General features: G+C 41.8%; 1 protein-coding gene across 3 annotated transcripts in view; it reads right to left on the bottom strand.

Annotated features, from left to right (window-relative positions):
• LOC126295449 (protein DDI1 homolog 2-like) overlaps positions 1-21,351 on the bottom strand; it is a 114,247-nt gene that overhangs the window by 36,537 nt on the left and 56,359 nt on the right. For all 3 annotated transcript variants that reach the window (XM_049987948.1, XM_049987950.1, XM_049987949.1), the window contains exon 5: positions 18,470-18,574. In XM_049987948.1, coding sequence (XP_049843905.1) covers positions 18,470-18,574 — 105 coding nt within the window. The remainder of the gene's footprint in view (positions 1-18,469; positions 18,575-21,351) is intronic.

Here is a 21,351-nt window from a genome sequence, read left to right as displayed (position 1 = left end):
GATGTTGAAAGACACATGAGGTATGAGTGGTGGAAACTTGAAATTAGCGGAGGTTGAGGCCTGGCGGATAACGAGAAGCGAGGATATAATGAAGGACAAGTTACCATCTCTGGAGTTCTGACAGGTTGGTGTTAGTGGGAAGTATCCAGATGACCCGGACGGTGTAACACTGTGGCAAGATGAGCTGGCCGTGCACCGAGGCATGTTTAACCACAGGGTGATCCTCATTACCAACAAACACTGTCTGCCTGTGTCCATTCATGCGAACGGACAGTTTGTTGCTGGTCATTCCCACATAGAAAGCTTCACAGTGTAGGCAGGTCAGTTGGTAAATCACGTGGGTGCTTTCACACGTGGCTCTGCCTTTGATCGTGTACACCTTCCGGGTTACAGGACTGGAGTAGGTGGTGGTGGGAGGGTGCATGGGATAGGTTTTACACCGGGGGCGGTTCCCTCTATTATATTCATATCATTAACTTGAACAGAACAATTACATATATACTCCGCTAGCCACCAAGCGCTGTGTAGCGGAGGGCACAATTCACGCCAAAGTAATATTTCCTCCATTCTGTTCCACTCATGGATCGCGTAAGGGAAAATGACTGTCTGAACGCCTCAGTACGAGCTCTAATTTCCCTTATCTTTGAATGGTGACCATTGTGCGATATGAAAGTTGTTGGTAATAATATATGCTCTACATCCTCGGCGAAGATCAGATTTTGAAATTTAGTGAGCAGCCACTTCTGTTTAGTGTGTCATCTATCTGCAAGTGTGTCCCACTTCAAACTTTCTACGAGATTTGTAATGCTTTCGTAACGGATAAATGTACCAGTCAGTAACCTTGCCTCTCTTCTTTGGACCTCCTCAATCTCGAGTCAGACCCAACTGGTAAGGGTCCCATACAGACGAACAATAATCCAGCACTGGACGAACTAAAGAATTATAAGCTATTTCCTTTGTTGATGGACTGCATCGCTTCAGGATTCTACCAATAAACCGCAATCTAAAGTTCGCCTTACCCGTTACTGGTGTAATCTGATTGTTCCATTCGAGATCATTTCGAATAGTAACGCCCAGATACTTGACAGATGTTACCGCTTCCAAAGACCGGGCATTTATTTTGTACTTGTATATTAATGAGGATTTTTGCTTTGTTATACGCAATAGCTTACACTTACTAATACTGAGAGATAATAGCCAGTCATTACACCATGCATTTATTTTCTGCAAATCCTCGCTGATTTGTTCACAACTTTTGTGCGATACTACTTTCCTGTAGACTACAGCATTATCGGCAAACAGTCTGAAGCTGCTGTCAATACTATCAACCAAATCATTTGTGTAAATCGTTAAAATTAGCAGACCTATTATGCTGCCCTGGGGCACACCTGATGTCATGCTTGTTTCTGTTGAAGTCTCCCCATTCAGGACAACATACTGCTCTCTGTCTGTTAGAAAACTTTCTATCAAACTGCATATGTCATCGGATAGACCGTAAGCGTGCACTTTTTGGAGCAAGTGAATGTGCGGAACTCAGTCCAACGCCTTTCAAAAGTCTAGGAATATGGCATCAACCTGGGAGGCGGTATCTAGAGCCTGTTGTATATCATGCACAAAGAGGACCAGCTGTGTCTTGCATGACCGCTGTTTCCTAAACCCGTGCTGGTTTCTGCAGATGAGATTCTCAGAGTCTAGAAAGGTCATTATGTCTTAACACAAAATATGTTCCACAATTCTACAACAAATCGGTGTCAGTGAAATTGGCTGGAAATTATGTTCATCTGATTTTCTACTCTTTTTATAGATTGCTATGACCTGGGCCTTCTTCCAGTCCTGTGGAACTTTCCGCTGTTCCAATGATCTCTGATAGGTGATGGATAAGAGTGGTGCTATATTTGTAGTATAGTCAACACAAAATCTTATGGGGATACCGTCTGGGGTAGATGCCTTCCTGGCGTCTGAGGATCTTAACTGTTTTACAATCCCAGATACACTAAACATTATGTCAGCCATCCTTGCATTTGTTCGACAACTGAAAGGGGGAATGGTGCTGCATTGCTCTACCGTAAACGAGTTTTTGAAAACTAGATTTAGAATTTCAGCCTTCTGTTTATCATCATCTGTTACATTACGTGTACTGTCAGCAAGATAAGGTAATGAATTATTTGTAGCATTCATAGATTTTACGAACAACCAAAATTATTTGGTGTCATTTTTAGAATCTGCAGATAAAATATTGCTTTCAAATTCATTAAAAGAATCTCTCAATGATGTTTTGACAGTTGCTTTCATTTCGCATAATTTCTGTTTGTCAGTGAGCCAGTGACTACATTTAAAGTGACTGTGCAAAATTCTCTGCTTTCTCAGCAACTTCCTAATATGTTTATTGAACCAAGGTGGATCCTTTCCCTCTCCTATATTTTTGCTACTCACATGTTTCTCTAGCATGTGGTGGACAACACCTTTAAATTCCAACCAAAGATGCTCAATATCTGTGTGTCCTGCAGTGCATGCTTGGAGCTGACTATGAAGATATTCATTAATGACACTTATTTGCTTTCCAAAACAAGGAAACGCTTTGCTTCTTCTTTAAAAAAAAAAAAAAAAAAACTTCCACTGACGTAGCAGCCACAATGATATTATGGTCACTAATACCTTCTCCTAGATTAACTTCCTCAAAAGGTCTGTTTGTCCCCAAGATATCTAATATGTTTCCATCTCGAGTTGAGTTTCTAACCAATTTCTCAAGGCTGTATGTTGAGAGTGCTCCTAGAATAACTTCATATGAGTCTTTGCTTCTGCCCCCTGTGATAAACGTGTAATTTTCCCAGTTAATGGATGCCAGATTTAAGTCTCCACCTATAACTAATGGATAATCTGGATATTTATTTCCTATGTACTCAGGACTTTCCCTGAAATGTTCTGTGACGTTTGTTGTGAATGCTAGAGGTCTATAAAAACATCCTAATACGATGGTCACTCCTTGTCTGGTTGACAGCTTTATCCAGACTATTTCACAGTCTGACCCAATATCGATCTCAACTGTGTTTATACAGCTTTTAACTGCAATGAACACACCATCTCCCGTAGCATCAGTCCTGTCCTTACTAAACATTGTCTAATCAGAGTTCAAAATTTCACTGCTATTTATGTGTGGTTTCAACCAGCTTTCGGTACCTAATACAATATTGGCATTTCTACAGTTTATTTCGGAGAGTAACTCTGGGATCTTGCTACAGACACTTCAACAATTTACTAACGTGAGATTTAGCATATTTAAATCCTTTGGAAGGAACTGTTAAGGTGAACTAACAATTTTTACAATTGTCACATTCACATCAGTGTCATAAACTGGTAATTTTTCAGACAATGGTTTGTTTCCTGTGGGGAAGAACCTAATCTAAAAAACACCAAGTGCATGCCGCACGTACATTGCTACCCATGTAGCTGCTTCCTGTGTGTAGTGCACCCCTGATCTATCAAGGGGCATCCTACAACCTTCCACCCCATAGCATAGGTCGAGGAATCTACAACCATTTTCGTCACAGAGTCGACGTAGCCTCTGATTTAGATTCTCCACTCGACTCCAAACCAGAGGACCCCGGCCAACCCTGGGTACGATGCTGCAAATCGTCAGCTTGAGTTAGCTCCATCCTGGGGAGTTTCTAGCTAAGGGTACTACTTTGCAGGGAAAAATACGTCTTTGATTTTGTCTGAGAAAGATGTCTTTTGAGAATTTGGTTCTCCCATTACTCGAGAAATGGGGCTGGACTCAGGATTCCTTCTGAACATATGGGATGAGCACAAAAGAATTTTACAGTTCCAAAAAATTAATGCACTGGAACATTACAACTCATTTTCTTCAAACCTTAAGGTGTTACTGGGTATCTCTGGATTTTTTTAATGTATGGGTGTTTCTTTTGTTGCAGGCTGTTACCACCAGAAAGCAAGAGTAAAAAAGGCAACCATACCAGAAGAGAATAGTTAGTTCAGTTGGCAATATGAGAGTCAGCAACTGTTGTCTGATGGGTACTTCACACACACTTTTGCTGGGAGCCACCAGTGAGAGTCTCCATTTATGCCTGGTATGAACAGTTTGACAATAAGGACTGCCTTTGCAAAGGCAAAAGGTGGCCTTCTGTGTCAGAGAAAAATGTCCATCACATTTGAGTAGCGTTCCAGTGGAGCCCACAGAGATCGAGTTGTGAGCTTCAGATCCCACAGTCATTTCCAAAATCCTGCATAAACACTTTTGTGTAAATGACGCACACTGCAGGTGGTCCATGCACTCACTCTGGGAGATTATGCTGCACAGTCTATTTCTGCACCAGAAGCTCCTCTGCGAAGTTTGGAAGGTAGGAGACACGAGATACTGGCAGTCTCGGTCTGGCACACAGTTTTAATCTGCCTGAAGTTTTATACCAAGCTGTGTGGCAATCCGATGGAAGGATTTGAATTCGGCGAATACCTGGAGAATGTTACTTGCCACCATGCGTGGTGCCAACAGTGAAGTACACAAGAGAGAGAGTTACAGGACTGGAGCATTCCTGTGGTTATGGCGTGGTCCCCTTACTGTGCTTACGAAAACACTAAATGCAGAAGGATATGACAGTAAGCGTTCATCAGAGACAAGGAGTGTCCCAGAGAAATGTCTGCTGTTCTCTATATACATACATACATGATTTGGCGGGCAGCAATCTGTGGTTGTTTGCTGATAATGCCATGGTGTATTCTAGTGTGTTCAAGTTCAGTGACTGTAGAAAGATACAAGACAACTTAGAGGAAATTTCCAATTGGTATGATGAAGAAAGATTAAGGAAAGGCAAACCTAAGTTTCTAGCATTTGTAGACTTAGGGAAAGCTTTTGACAATGTTGACTGGAATTCTCTCTTTCAAATTCTGAAGGTAGCAGGGGTAAAATACAGGGAGCGAAAGGCTATTTACAATTTTTACAGAAAGCAGATGGCAGTTATAAGAGTCGAGGGACATGAAATGGAAGCAGCGGTTGGGAAGGGAGTGAGACAGGGTTGTAGCCTGTCCCTGATGTTATTCAATCTGTATATTGAGCAAGCAGTAAATGAAACAAAAGAAAAATTCGGAGTAGGTATTACAATCTGTGGAGAAGAAATAAAAACTTTGAGGTTCGCCGATGACATTGTAATTCTGTCAGAGGCTGCAAAGGACTTGGAAGAGCAGTTGAACGGAGTGGACAGTGTCTTGAAAGGAGGGTATAAGATGAACGTCAACAAAAGCAAAATGAGGATAATAGAATGCAGTCGAATTAAGTCAGGTTATGCTGAGGGAATTCGATTAGAAAATGAGACACTTAAAGTATTAAAGGAGTTTTGCTATTTGGGGAGCAAAATAACTGATTATGGGCGAAGTAGAGAGGATATAAAATGTAGACTGGCAATGGCAAGGAAAGCGTTTCTGAAGAAGAGAAATTTCTTAACAACGAGTATAGATTTAAGTGTCAGGAAGTCATTTCTGAAAGTATTTGTATGGAGTGTAGCCATGTGTGGAAGTAAAACATGGACGATAAATAGTTTTGACAAGAAGTGAATAGAAGCTTTTGAAATGTGGTGCTACAGAAGAATGTTGAAGATTAGATGGGTAGATCACATAACTCATGAGGAGGTATTGAATAGGATTGGGGAGGAGTTTGTGGCACAACTTGACGAGAATAAGGGATCGGTTGGTAGGACATGTTCTGAGGCAGCGTGGAGGGTAAAAATCTTAGACGGAGACCAAGAGATGAATACATTAAGCAGATTCAGAAGGATGTAGGCTGCAGTAAGTACTGGGAGATGAAGAAGCTTGCACAGGATAGAGTAGCATGGAAAGCTGCATCAAACCAGTCTGAGGACTGAAGACCACAGCAACAACATAATTTGAAGTCTCGTTTGAGCACTTTATGTATGTGATTGGATAAAGCACGAGTTCAATGCCACCATTACATATTAGTATCCAAATAAATATTGTAATTAATTACCTAATTAAAGTAATATGAGACATTATTGTAATTGAAGTTTAGAATGATTTTCTTATGGAAAACTTAAGATATTACTATAAAAGATTGTTATCCAAATAGTGTATTTTATACCTTATTAGAGTATAACATCAGTTTCTTTAAGTTAATGCAGATGAGTAAGGAGATCACACCTGTAATGTTTGGATACAGTATTGCTAGCCTGCTTGACAGTCAGTCAGTTTGTTTAAATGTCTGGTAGTAATGCTGCCACGTGATACAAGGTGGAACAAGCATGTGAGAACTGTGGTAGGGAACATGAATGGTTGACTTCGGTTCATTTGGAGAATTTTAGGAAAGAATGGTGCAGCCTTTTCTCGAGTAATTTTCGAGTATTTGGCATCCGTGCCAGATCGGATTGCGGGAGGACATCGAGACAGTTCAGAGGTGGGCTGCTAGATTTGTTACCAGTAGATTCGAACAACAAATAAGTGTTATGAAGATGCTTCGGGAACTCAAATGGGAATCCATGGAGGGACGGCAATGTTTTTTTTGAGGAACATTATTGAGAAAAGGTATAGAAGCGGCACTCGAAACTGACTGCTGAACGAGTCTACTGCCATCAATATACAGTGCATGCAAGGACCACAAAGATAAGAGAAATTAGGGCTTGTACGGAGGCATTTCTTCCTCACTCTATTGTGAGTGGAACAGGGAAGGAAACGACCAGTAGTGGTACAAGGTACCCTCTGCCACGCACTACAAGGTGGCTTATAGAGTATCTATGTAGATGTAGATGTAGATGTGAACACATTTTACAGCACTGCATACTGCATGCAGTAGAAGAACAGGTCTGAGACAGCATGACAGTGCACCCTGTCACAAGCAACATCAGAGAGACAATGGTTTGTGGACAATAACATTCCTGAAATAGACTTCCCTCCTAGTTTTCCAAACTGAACCCACTGGAACACACTCCAGATTCTAGCTCCCTAAATCACTACGTTCTCCGGTTTCGGCTCTTGAGGAAGAATTAACTGCCATTCCTGTACAGACAATCAGAAACCTCACTGAATTGTCCCCAGCAGAGTTCAAGCTGTTATAAAAGTGAATGGAAGACACATCCAACAGCATCTGGAGTACAGCCCTGTACACAGCCTGATGACATCACACACAGATGGCCAGGTGTCTGTCAGAACTGAAGTATGATGCATGCTGCAGCTACAGTATATGGACTTAAAAAAGTTCCATATACGAAATGGCAATGGTTTTTACATCTTTTCTTCTCCTATATAGCCTTATAATTAAATTCAGAAAAAATAAACCATTATGTAAAATAATGGTACCAAACCACTATGCAATTCATGAGCATATATTTTTGCTTTATCAAAGTACTCCAAAAATGCATCTGTAGTCCCGAAAACAAACTGTAATCGTAAAGTTTTCCTCTCTCTCTCTCTCTCTCTCTCTCTCTCTCTCTCTCTCTCTCTCTCTCTCTCTGTGTGTGTTTGGAGATTGCCTTTTCTACTTTTCTAGCAGTGAAAAAAATCAGTCATATGCAGCAATACACAGACATTTCCCTTTCGAAATTAATCAAGAGGGCTCTCACAAAATGTAAAAATTTATTTTGCACCTAATTTTAGTAAATTTCATCTCCACTTAACCTTCAAAATGTGCTGACAGCACACAAAACCCACATCATTTGACGGAATGGAGAGCATCTCAGACATTCTTCATATATATACACACAAAATTCAAGCTTTCGCAACCAACTGTTGCTTCATCAGGAAAGAGGGAAGGAGAGGGAAGATGAAAGGATATGGGTTTTAAGGGAGAGGGTAAGGAGTCATTCCAATCCCGGGAGCGGAAAGACTTACCTTAGGGGGAAAAAAGGGCAGGTATACACTCGCGCACACACACACATATCCATCCGCACATACACAGTTGACTTGGGTAGGGGAGTAGGGGAGTAGAAAGTTTTCAGATTCCATCATGAAGCTTAGGCAGCTGGAGAAATAATTTGCGCAAGAAAGAAAAACAGGAAGTCCTCTGGTTTGTTTCTTGGGCCATGCCTCCAACTCACAACATATATTTCAGGCTTTACAACCTGAAAAAAGCCTCCTTCATCAGTCTTCAATAAGCATATCTGAAATACTGTTCATTATCTCTAATATGTGCTGTTTTTGTCTTCAAATTCTGGAGATGCACGGTTTTCAAACTTCCCTCATAAAAAAACTGGAGTTTCTAACAACACCCTTACGAACTGAAACTTCGTATAACATATGGTCCACTTATGGTGATGTCACATTCCTATATGGCTGCTGTGCCTAAAAGGCATTTATACAACCTATATCAGTGTCAACTGCTCAGATACCGTATGTGATAATTCACTTAATAAGATAACACGACTCAACCAAACTTGCCTTCTCTAATGGTCAAACATCTCAATCAGCTATCAATTGAGCAAAGAATCCAACCAAGCAAGCTTGTGTCCCATAAAATTCTTTTCCCAATCTTCTGCAGCCTGCTTCTCCAAATTAATGAACTGCAGTACCTGTATATTCTGCTACTAGTAAAGTACAAGCAAGAACATCAATTTGACAACATGGCTTCTTTTTCACACACACACACACACACACACACACACACACACACACACACACACACACACACACAAAGCTGGCTGCCAAAACCACATAACAGAGCAATATCTACATCCATACTCCGCAAGCCACCTGACGGTGTGTGGCGGAGGGTACCTTGAGTACCTCTATCAGTTCTCCCTTCTATTCCAGTCTCGTATTGTTCGTGGAAAGAAGGATTGTCGGTATGCTTCTGTGTGGGCTCTAATCTCTCTGATTTTATCCTCATGGTCTCTTTGCGAGATATACGTAGGAGGGAGCAATATACTGCTTGACTCTTCGGTGAAGGTATGTTCTCGAGACTTCGACAAAAGCCCGTACCGAGCTACAGAGCGTCTCTCCTGCACAGTTTTCCACTGGAGTTTATCTATCACCTCCGTAACGCTTTCGCGATTACTAAATGATCCTGTACCGAAGCGCGCTGCTCTCCGTTGGATCTTCTCTATCTCTTCTATCAACCCTATCTGGTACGGATCCCACACTGCAGAGCAGTATTCGAGCAACGGGCAAACAAGCGTACTGTAGCCTACTTCCTTTGTTTTCGGATTGCATTTCCTTAGGATTCTTCCAATGAATCTCAGTCTGGCATCTGCTTTACCGACGATCAACTTTATATGATCATTCCATTTTAAATCACTCCTAATGCGCACTCCCAGATAATTTATGGAATTAACTGCTCACAGTTGCTTACCTGCTATTTTGTAGCTAAATGATAAGGGATCTTTCTTTCAGTGTATTCGCAACACATTACACTTGTCTACTTGAGATTCAATTACCATTCCCTGCACCACGCGTCAAAGCGCTGCAGATCCTCCTGCATTTCAGTACAATTTTCTATTGTTACAACCTCTCGATACACCACAGCATCACCTGCAAAAAGCCTCAGTGAACTTCCAATGTCATCCACCAGGTCATTTATATATAACATGCTGCGTTCTGTTATCTAGGAACTCTTCAATCCAATCACACAATTGGTCTGACAGTCCGTATGCTCTTACTTTGTTCATTCATGTGAGTATGAACTACCAGTTCACACATTTTTCAGGGAAGTTTTTTGTGAAATCTGTACTGCCAGACCTTGAGAAAACCAGCATCGATTCAACCAGTATTAGCATACTAAAAATTATGCACAATACTGCTACAGCATGCACCAGTCTTCATTGTGCTGGTGGGGAATTCAGCATTGAGAGAGGAGTCTGGAATTGAGATTACATTTCACCAAATTATTGTCCACACTCGTATAGTAAATCCTGTGATCCTTTAATTTGAAAAATAGAGGAGGAATTCATGTTTGTGGTTCACATATATATGACACTACTTTGGTGATGACGTTGTGCTGACTGAGGAGAAAAATTCTGACATAGAATGGAAGAATACTTTCATAACAAGTTTGAAAGTAGACCTGATACAATGAGACTAAAAACAAACATTAGAGCAAAAATGGCCTGGAGTCAATTTTTTAGAACTATATATGTTGTCAAAAAAAAAAGTAATACTATACGAGACTTATCACACAAAAACACTGATTTTTGTTGGGAAAACCATTTGCAAAGTAATGATTGCACAGTAAGCAGTAGACACACGCATGCTGGGGATTACTTGAAACTTTTTGTTTCATATGCTGCCATTTAAAAAGGAACTGTGACTAGTGACTAAGATAAGCACTGTTTTCAGGATATTAAACTGTACGTATTCATAGTATTTGATTTCTTAGATTTTTAACAAAGTTTCAGATTTAAATACTTAAAATTATATTAAAAACAAAGATTCCAAGAATTACCAAGCGAGAAAGTGCTGGTAGACAGGCACAATAAACAACACACACACACACACACACACACACACACACACACACACACACACAGAATTTCTAGCTTTCGCAACTGACGGTTTTAAGGGAGAGGGTAAGGAGTCATTCCAATCCCGGGAGCGGAAAGACTTACCTTAGGGGGAAAAAAAGGACAGGTGTACACTCGCACACACACACACACATATCCATCCGCACATACACAGACACAAGCAGACATTTGTAAAGGCAAAGAGTTCGGGCAGAGATGTCAGTCAAGGCGGAAGTACAGAGGCAAAGAAGTTGTTGAAAGACAGGTGAGGCATGAGCGGCGTTAACTTGAAATTAGCGGAGGTTGAGGCCTGGCGGATATCGAGAAGAGATGATATACTGAAGGGCGAGTTCCCATCTCCGGAGTTCGGATAGGTTGGTGTTGATGGGAAGTATCCAGCTAATTTTAGAACATATATACTAGAAATCAACAATTTACACTATCTGGTCAGAAGTATCCATACGTCCCTATGTAATGCAAAATTGGCCACCATGTTGTCACAAGAGGCAGACCTGCCAGCATGGAAGAAGTCGAGGAGTATTGCACTGTTAGTAGAGCAGCAGTAGCAGCAAAATGAGCCGGTCAGGAGAGCTCTGTCAACTTTGGACATGGACTAGTCATCGGATGTCACCTGAGTAACAAATCTAGTCAGCTGTTGGCGGTGTGGTGGTCTGGTGCAAATGGGAAGGAACAACAACAGCTAAACCAAGATCAGGTACACATCATGTACTGAAAGACTGGGACAATCAAGAAGTGCAGAGGGTGGGTAATAAACAAACTGCATGAAATCAGCAGAAGAGGTCCCCTGCGAGTTCCCGAGGTGCTACCAGCCCGCTAGAATAATGACAGCATGTGGGGAGTTAAACACTGTGAAGTATATTGGTTGAGCAACTCCTCATAAACCATATATTTCTCTAGTCAGCACTAAGCGACACTTGGGATGCTGTAGACAGCAAAGGCACTAGACAGCAGACAAATGGAAAGGAGTGATGAATCATGCTACACCCAGAGAGAACATTACCTGCCGTATGTGTAATGACAACAGTAAAGTGCACATGAGGTACTGGTACAGTACGGCACTTTTTTTTCAAGGTTAGGGAGTGGTCCCGTTACTGCACTTAAGAAAACACTAAATGTGGAAGGATACGAACACATTTTACAGTAATGTGTAGTGTGTGCTGTAGGGGAACAGATTGGGGAGACGATGATTGGTTGTATAAGCATGACAATGCACTACGCCACAAAAGGACCACTGTGAAGCAACAGTTGGTGGTCCACAACATTTCTGAAGTAGACTGGACTGCCTAGTCCCGAAATGAATGCATCTACATCTACATCTACATGACTACTCTGCAATTCACATTTAAGTGCTTGGCAGAGGGTTCATCGAACCACAATCATACTATCTCTCTACTATTCCACTCCCGAACAGCGAGCGGGAAAAACGAACACCTAAACCTTTCTGTTCGAGCTCTGATTTCTCTTATTTTATTTTGATGATCATTCCTACCTATGTAGGTTGGGCTCAACAAAATATTTTCGCATTCGGAAGAGAAAGTTGGTGACTGAAATTTCGTAAAAAGCTCTCGCCGCGACGAAAAACGTCTATGCTGTAATGACTTCCATCCCAACTCGTGTATCATATCTGCCACACTCTCTCCTCTATAACGCGATAATACAAAACGAGCTGCCCTTCTTTGCACCCTCTCGATGTCCTCCGTCAATCCCACCTGGTAAGGATCCCACACCGCGCAGCAATATTCTAACAGAGGACGAACGAGTGTAGTGTAAGCTGTCTCTTTAGTGGACTTGTTGCATCTTCTAAGTGTCCTGCCAATGAAACGCAACCTTTGGCTCGCCTTCCCGACAATATTATCTATGTGGTCCTTCCAACTGAAGTTGTTCGTAATTTTAACACCCAGGTACTTAGTTGAATTGACAGCCTTGAGAATTGTACTATTTATCGAGTAATCGAATTCCAACGGATTTCTTTTAGAACTCATGTGGATCATCTCGCACTTTTCGTTATTTAGCGTCAACTGCCACCTGACACACCATACAGCAATCTTTTCTAAATCGCTTTGCAGCTGATACTGGTCTTCGGATGACCTTACTAGACGGTAAATTACAGCATCATCTGCGAACAACCTAAGAGAACTGCTCAGATTGTCACCCAGGTCATTTATATAGATCAGGAACAGTAGAGGTCCCAGGACGCTTCCCTGGGGAACACCTGATATCACTTCAGTTTTACTCGATGATTTGCCGTCTATTACTACGAACTGCGACCTTCCTGACAGGAAATCACAAATCCAGCAGAGCACCTTCACAATGAGTTAGAAAATCAATTTCGCCCCAGACCCCAGTGTCCAGCATCACTACCTACTTAACTAGTGCAGAATAATGGGCTGTCATTCCTCCACATACATCCAGATACCTCACTGAAAGTGTTCCGAGCAGAAATAAAATAATCACAAAGCTGAAGGGCGGTCACACCCAATATACGAGGTGCCGTCCAAAATTTTCAGAGAACTGGTGCTGCCATCTGTTGAAAACCTTACCTTTGGACTAATGGTCACCGTCACCCTCGAAGTAGTTCCCATCTGCACGTACACACCGGTCCCAGTGCTTCTGCCACAGGTCAAACATTTTCTCGAAGTCCTGTTCTTTGAGGGTGTTTACCGCCAGCGATGCTTCTCGAATCCTCCCTAGTGTGTCGAACCGACGGCCTTTCAACTTTAGTTTCAGTTTCGGGAATACCGTATTTAATCGAATCTAAGCTGCACTCAAATCTAAGCCGCACTTGAAAAATGAGACTCGAAATTCAAGGGGAGAGAAAAGTTTTAGGCCGCACCTCCAAATCGAAAAAAAGTTGGTCAAATGTAATACGAAGCACAATTTAGGTAAAAGAATGATGATACAGCTACAGTAGTTTGGTTCGAGTCGTAAGGTTAGCAGTTAAGTTTTACCAGGTAGCCATTGCTATGCACCAGGCACTCCACCCGTATTTATGGGTACACTTCCTTTTTCACGCGCTTCGTCTGGTTTGAATCAACTGCTTATTTTTCTTTGATCTGATACGGGCCGTTCTCTTTGTTATAGGTGTTTACGTCACTCTAAGCTGAAAATGCATTACTGTACTGTGTCATGCATTGTTTGTCGCATTCTGATAATGAGTGTTTATGGCCTGTCGCCGCTCGTGGTATGGCTTGCTTTTGTGCGCGCTACCGCCGCTTACAATTTAAAAAAAAAAAGAAAGAAGAGAAGAGAGGAATCGTCTCATTAGCAAAACAATGGCAAGAGACTGCTATTTCATGTTACTTACACTGCTGCTTTCTTTGATAATGATCAACAAGAACCAAATAATACACTGCGTATGATAGCAGATGTTCTGAATGCGAGTTTAGTGAAAATTTTCTCCGTTTGAAAATCTTTGTAGATGCCTCTTTAGTACATTACATTCTGCATAGACATTAGAGTCATCTTAGATTTAAAAATCTAGTCAATTGTCATGCTTCATTTCTGGCTGTCTCACTATTAGGCATAAGAATAATACGAATATAAACATGACATGATATGTATAGTCTTCTGCATTTGCTGTTGTCTCACTCTAGTTTTGTAGATTATTAGGCAGACAGGATTTAAATGAGATAGCAGAAAACATGAAAGAATACATGGCAAAATGTTTATATTCATATTATTCTTATGGTGAAGAGAATAGGCCTACTGCATGTGATTCACAGTTCATGAAAGTTCCTATTAGCAACCATCTCTTCTAATAGGTAGGAAAAAATTCAGAACGTAGAGTTGGCCATATTGGCAAACATCCATAATAGTCTTACCAGTCGGATTTTCATAGTACATTGAAATGCTGCTACATTCGAAGATGAACAATACAGAATTTGTATTTACTTCATTTGATAATGTATGAAAATACAGTGGTCGAAACTCGGGGCAGAGAAAAAAAAAGCTCGTTTTCCACCTTTTTTTTTTTAAATGACGCAGAGGTTTTGGTGCCAGTATTTATCTTTGTGCCTGCAAAGCATGCCTGTGTAGTGTTAGTTGTGGCGGCACCTACCAACAATTTTCAGAACTTCCGCTTACTTTGCACTCGATCTAAGCCGCAGGCGGTTTTTTGGATTACAAAAACCGGAAAAAAGTTTGGCTTAGATTCGAGTAAATACGGTAGTGCGAAGTCGCAAGGTACCAAATCTGGAGAGTATGATGGGTGGGGTACTACCACCATATTACTTTTTGTCAAAAAGGTCCTGGTGATCAAGGACATGCGACAGGGCACATTGTCGTGATGCAGCAGCAGTTCCCTTAATGCCAAAGTTCGGGCAGTCGTCGCCCGTTTCCACAGAGCTGTCGCAAAATGTCACAGTAGTATGTGGAATTCACTGTTTGGTTGGGTCAGGCGAATTCTTTTGTGCACAATTCTCTTGGTATCAAAGAAAACCAAGATCATGCTCTTCACTTTGTTATTCACCCGTCTCGCTTTTTTGGGTCTCGCACAACCTGGGCTCGTCCACTGAATTGATTGTTGCTTTGTCTCTGGGTCATAACTGTAAATCCAGCTCTCATAGCCACTGATAACCCGTGACAAGAAGGTTGGATCATCTGACGAAGGTCCGTGCACACTTAGACATGCTGTGCCTTCTGATCGGCAGACGAGATCCTTGGCACAAATTTTGTGGAGACACGATGCATGCCTAATTCATCAGTCAACATTTGTTGATGTGTCCCATAAGCAATACCCTTCATCCGCAAGGTCTTGAATGATTCGATGTCGATCCGCACGAACCAACTGTTGAAGTTCGGCAACAGACCTTCCAGAAACCAAGCATGCCACTCAAACACACGTGTATGGCTCGTGCTCTGTCCCCCAAACACTTGTTGAATCACTGCAAGGGTCTCCATAGCACTTTTCCCCGAGATTTGCACAGAATTTGATACACACATGCTGTTCTGTTAGTGGATCCATCATAAAACTGCTACACACCAAACACAGTATTACAGAAATCACTGTGGACACGCAACATGACCCCCCCAGCTGAATGCCACTCCGCACACTGACTCACCAGATATGCAGCTCTCACCACCTAGCAGTGCAAAGGTCTACTATTCCTACTTTCCAGGTGGCAGCACAAGTCCTGAAAATTTTGGGTTCCACGTGGTATTAATGCCCACTAATATGTGTGGCGATAACTTTGATCAGATGGTGTGTGTGCATTAAAATACGGACATAAGAAAAGAGTTTAGATTTATAGAATGCCAGCACCAATGCCGTCTAGGAGAGAGTATATCAGAAAGATATTGAGCCTCCGACTCTTGGGCAGCCGTCACCTGATCTACCACCACACGTCATCAGAGGGCGAGGACCTCGACAACATGTAGAACCTTCTTGCTCTATAATGGCACAGTGCTACATCTAGGTTTGTTTACTCTTCACAGTGGTGTGTGCTGTACTCTGTTTTTACATTCTCAGACAATCTAACATTGCTGTTTAGTGAACACTTGTTTTTGTGACACTCTGCTGATTACATGTTCTATGTTTGTCCATCTTCTCCTGTGCTGGTGTCATCCGATCTGATACCCAATACTGCTAGTGTCTGCATTGCTAGTATTGTCTGTGCAGTCATTCACTGCCTGTGTTAGTCACCACTGTGTTGAAAATCATATAGGGGCTTCTTGTAACAGTTTTTTTTTTCTTCATTTCTTAGTTAACAGAAGCTGCTTTTATTGCATTGTGTTACTGATTAAAATTTCTTGCGTGTTACACGCTTCGAATTACATTGTAAATATGTTGCATGCACTCTGTCCAATTTCAGCTCACATACATAATACTGGGTGTAATAAATAATTGTTTTGTTTTTGTTTCATATAAAACAGAAGCAGGTTTCATTGCATGAATTATGTAGATTTATGAACTTTGTTACTGCTTAGGAATCGATATGAGAACTTCTTGATTTGATTGCATGTTAAGCATATTGCTTTTACTCTATTTTTCTGTGCACCTGTTTTCTGTACTTTTTCGCATTTAATGGAGAACTCCCATGTTAACAAGTTTTGACAGCATCAGTATTCAAGTTTACGACGTCTTGTCACGGAAAAAGTATGCAATTTACTTAGAAAGGTATTGCTTCTCACCACTGAGTGCTATGCCTTTTACAGTAGTTTGCAGAGTATGGATGCACATGTAGCTGAGTATGCTTTATAGCTTTAGTGACTATTGCATTCTTCATTGCATATGCTAAAAATGCAACAGTAGTTACACAAACATGTTCACACTTTATTGATATGTACTACACGTAATATATTACAGCAGAAATCAATTTTCTATAATCATCCTACCCAATTAAAATTTGAGAGGTCCCCATTAAATGGAAGAAAGTGAAAAAAGGAGAATACGAGCAATATCCTACTATGCATTTAAGTCAAGCACTTCACACACGAATCTGTAAGAAATAACAGACAGACGTGTCCACAGAATACTATCAATGAAAACAGCTTCTGCTTTATACAAAACAAAAAGATGTATGTAATCATTAACACCACCCAATATTATGGATGTGAGCAAAAATTAAGCACAAAACAAGCAACATATTTACAATGCAATTCAGACAGTGCAAGACACACAATGTCATAATCGGGAATACAATGTGGCAAAAGTAGCTTCTGCGTTCCCTCATGTCTAGTCAGAAGATTTTTACGTTTTGACATATGCTAAAGCATAATTATCTGCACTTGGTAACTGGCACACAGTCAAAAATGCAATACTGGGTTTTGCAAACAAATAATTTTACACTCAAAAGGCAACCAGGATATCATAAAATTTTACACGACAGTGAACACCAACTACGATAAGTTAACCTTCGTTTTTGATTAAGATTTCTCAAATATATTACCTTTCATTCTTACAAAAAAACCATTCAGTTTCCAACTCACACTTTAATAGGAGGCCCACACACACAGAATATAACAACATACTGTCATCAATACCACCTATTTCAAATTAGAAATACGGATTTTAGTGTCATATTTTCTTGTTCACTGACAGGTCACTTTGAGCGCTGCTGTCATTATCTGCTTCTGTGTTACAACATGGGCCTCAAACTTCTGATATTTTGTAATTCTGTGTTAGTCATCACCTGTACTCTCGTCAGTACACGTACTCTTTATGCAGTGCTTTAACGAGTACAGAGAGATGGGGAAACAGACAAATGGGTCAGGGAACAGATTGAACTGGGACGAGACGTGCTAGAAATAAAGTGGAGGTGAGTGGGACATGTAGCAGGAGAACGAGTGGCAGGTGGGGAGACAGTTCTCCGCTAGACTCCCTATAAAGAAATGTCAAAAGACTGATGGCCCCAACAGCAGTTAAAAGTTAACTGCAGTAAAGTTGCACTTGACCCAATTCAACGCAAAATTCTGGTGCACTAACCTCGATCAAAGTTAAATAGAGGAGTTGACCGCAGTTAAATTTGACTGTGGCTCACGTCCTGTTTTCTAGAGATTACCAGGGTTTTATAAATGTACCGCATTAAGATGGCAGCGCATTTCAATGTGTTAGGATAGGCTCGAGGCATTGTATACTGTAGCATATGACTGAGATGAGCCGAAAAAAGCCTATTAATTAATGAATCAAACTTACCGGAAGTAGAATTAAATTGTACGACCTCAAGTGACTACATGACAGTTGGAGTTTTATACATTTTTTATATTTATGGTACCTGGAGTTTGAAACTCAAATATAATAACAATGCACAGTTATAGTCTGCTGACTGTCAGTTAACGTCGGTGCACCACAGAAACATTTTAAATGTGGTTTACTTTAACAAGACCACCAGTTTTGTTGTTTGAGGGAAGGGAGGGGACAATCAGAAAAGAAATGTGCAGGTTGACACATATAGCTGGAGACTGGAAGTGTTGGGGAATCTAATGCTTAGGCATGATTGTGGTGCTATTGACTATATAATAGAAACACAAGCCTCCCACTGTCTGTTTTTGCTAGTCCTCACCTGGTGCCCACGCAGCATATCCAGGCCCAAGAGCATGTCCATGGGCTGTTCCTGTAGCACACTGAAGGAAGTTGTCAGGTGATCCGTTTCTATCTGCACCTGAACCTGTGGACACACAGAGAGATCATCTTTTAAGAGCTTTATCTACTGCTTTAGTGAAATGCTCCTTGTACAATGCCTGGATAGAAAATATATAAATAAATAAATTTGCAGTGACCAGAAGGGAAGGAGGAAATGGAATGAAACTTTACAGGCTGAGAGACCATGTGATGTTACTTCAGCGATCACAAAATTGAGTCAAATTTAGAAATAACTTTACCGTACGAACCCAATAACTAATATGATGCTGCACTCCCACACGCCTGGATGCACCACACCCTGATTCTTTTGGCAAGTGTGTCATATGCACACGGCGGGGAGAGGGAGGGGGGGGGGGGGGGGGGGGAGAGCAGCAGCAACATACTTAAGTGAATCCCTCAGTCGAACAGGAGGTGGTATGCGATTTTTCAGGCTTTGTGCGAGGGAATATGTTGGCAACAGGGTTTAGCTGAGGTTTATCAGCTGCCTATGATTGGAGACAGTGCAGGATGACTACAGTATTGGGGTAGGGAGATAGAAATGAAAAAAAAATGAGACTCTGGGTTGGTACCTTGGTCTGATATTTTGCTTCTTCCTGAGTTTACATGAACACTGGGTCATAGTTTCAATGAGTGTAGAACATAGTCCCATCAAGATTCGGTCATTACAAGGGTGTCATAAAGCTGCTGTATCCTCTCATGAGGGAAGTTAGCCCATAATTGTTGTAACTGGTCCTCAATATCCCACATGCTGGCACTGGGATGCAGTTTACATCTGAACTAGTCACACAAATGTCAGGGACAAATCTGAAAATCTTGTTGGCCATGGGAAGAACTGAACATTACACAGACACTTCATGGAGACACACGTCACATGTGGAAATACAATGCCCTGTTTAAAAAGAGCCCCATGACACTGTTGCACCGAACGTAACATCAGAGCAGAGGATGTCAGTAGTCTACAATTATGTGGCCAGAGTTCCCTCAACAACTACCAGTCGTGACCTGAAGGCATTCTCGATGGCTGCCCACACATTGATGCCGAGAGTAATAACGCTGCACATCTCCAAAATCCTGGAAGAACAGTATCTTGCCCCAGGTCACTGGCACACTCATCAAGAATATATGAAAACAGTATCTTTTCTTTCAGACACATCCAAAAGAACAGATACCATTGCTGATCTTGCAGCTCTCTAAGAATGAAATTACAATGACAGACCTTCAGCTGCTTACAGGCACTGATAAATATCAACTGGAGCAGTTGAAAATGTGTGCCCCGACTGGGACTCGAACCTGGGATCTCCTCCTTACATGGCAGAAGCTCTATCTGACTGATCCATCGAGGAGACAGAGGGCAGTGTGACTGCAGGGACTTATCTACGGCATGTGTCCTATGAGACCCACATTTTCAACTTATAGTCCACACACTACATTTGTAGTGCCCCTACTCACTATAGTCATTACTTGTGACAGTCAATCTACTGATTCTCATAAGAGTTCGGGCAATGGGAAGGCATCCCCACTGAAGAAGATTATTGGCTGGTAAGCCTTATCTATATGAAGATGGTATCTGTTCTTTCGGACATGTCCAAAGGAACAGATACCACTGGTGAACTTGCAGCTCTCGAAGAATGAAATTACAATGAAATACAGACTCTTATGGGAATCGGTAGATTGGCTACCACGTATAATGAGTATAGCGGACAGGGGCACTACAATTTTAGTCTGTGGACAGTGAGATGAAAATGTGGGTCTCACGGGTAGTGTGCTAGAGATAAGCCCCTGCAGTTGCACTATCCTCTGTGTCCTTGATGGCTCAGTCAGACAGAGCACCTGCCATGTAAGTAGGAGATCCCAAGTTCGAGTCATGGTCGGGGCACACATTTTCAACTGTTCCTGTGATATTTATCAATGCCTGTAAGCAGCTGAAGGTCTGGATTTCATTGTAATTTTATTCTTAGAGAGATGCAAGATCACCAGTGGTATCTGTTGTTTCAGACAGTAGTCCCAGGTTATGTTCACGGGCGAGTCCAGATATAGTCTGAACAGTGATTCTTGCCGGGTTTTCATCTGACATGAACCAGGAACCAGATACCAACCCCTTAATGTCCTTGAAAGGGACCTCCGTGGAGGTCATGGTTTGATGGTGTGGGGTGGGATTATGATTGTTGCACGTACATCCCTTCATGTCTTTGACAGAGGAACTGTAACAGGTCAGGTGTATCTGGACGTCATTTTCCACCAGTATGTCCGCCTTTTCAGAGGTGCAGTGGGTCCCAGCTTCCTCCTGATGGATGATAATGCTCGACACCACCAAGCTGCCATCGTGGAGGAGTACCTTGAAACAGAAGATATCAGGCGAATGGAGTGGCCTGCCTGTTCTCCAGGCCTAAACCCCATCGAGCACATTTGGGATGCTCTCGGTCGATGTATCACTGCACGTCTTCAAACCCCTATGACACTTCAGGAGCTCCGACAGTCACTGGTGCGAGAATGGGAGGCTGTACCCCAGCAGCTGCTCGACCACTTGATCCAGAGTATGCCAACCCATTGTGCGGCCTGTGTACGTGTGCATGGTGATCACATCCCATGTTGATGTCGGGGTACATGTGCAGGAAACAGTGGCGTTTTGTAGCACATGTGTTTCGGAATGATTTCTCAACTTATCACCAATACCGTGGACTTACAGACCTGTGTCGTGTGTATTCTCTGTGTCCCTATGCTATTATTGTCGTTTTTGTGTAGTGCCACGTTGTGTGACACCACATTCTGCAATTATCCTTAATTTATGAGCATGAGTGTACA

This window comes from Schistocerca gregaria, chromosome 11 (genome assembly GCF_023897955.1).
Source record: "Schistocerca gregaria isolate iqSchGreg1 chromosome 11, iqSchGreg1.2, whole genome shotgun sequence".
NCBI lineage: Eukaryota > Metazoa > Arthropoda > Insecta > Orthoptera > Acrididae > Schistocerca > Schistocerca gregaria.
The sequence above is the reverse complement of the archived record's forward strand: the minus strand, read 5'-3'. Positions and strand labels throughout refer to the sequence as shown.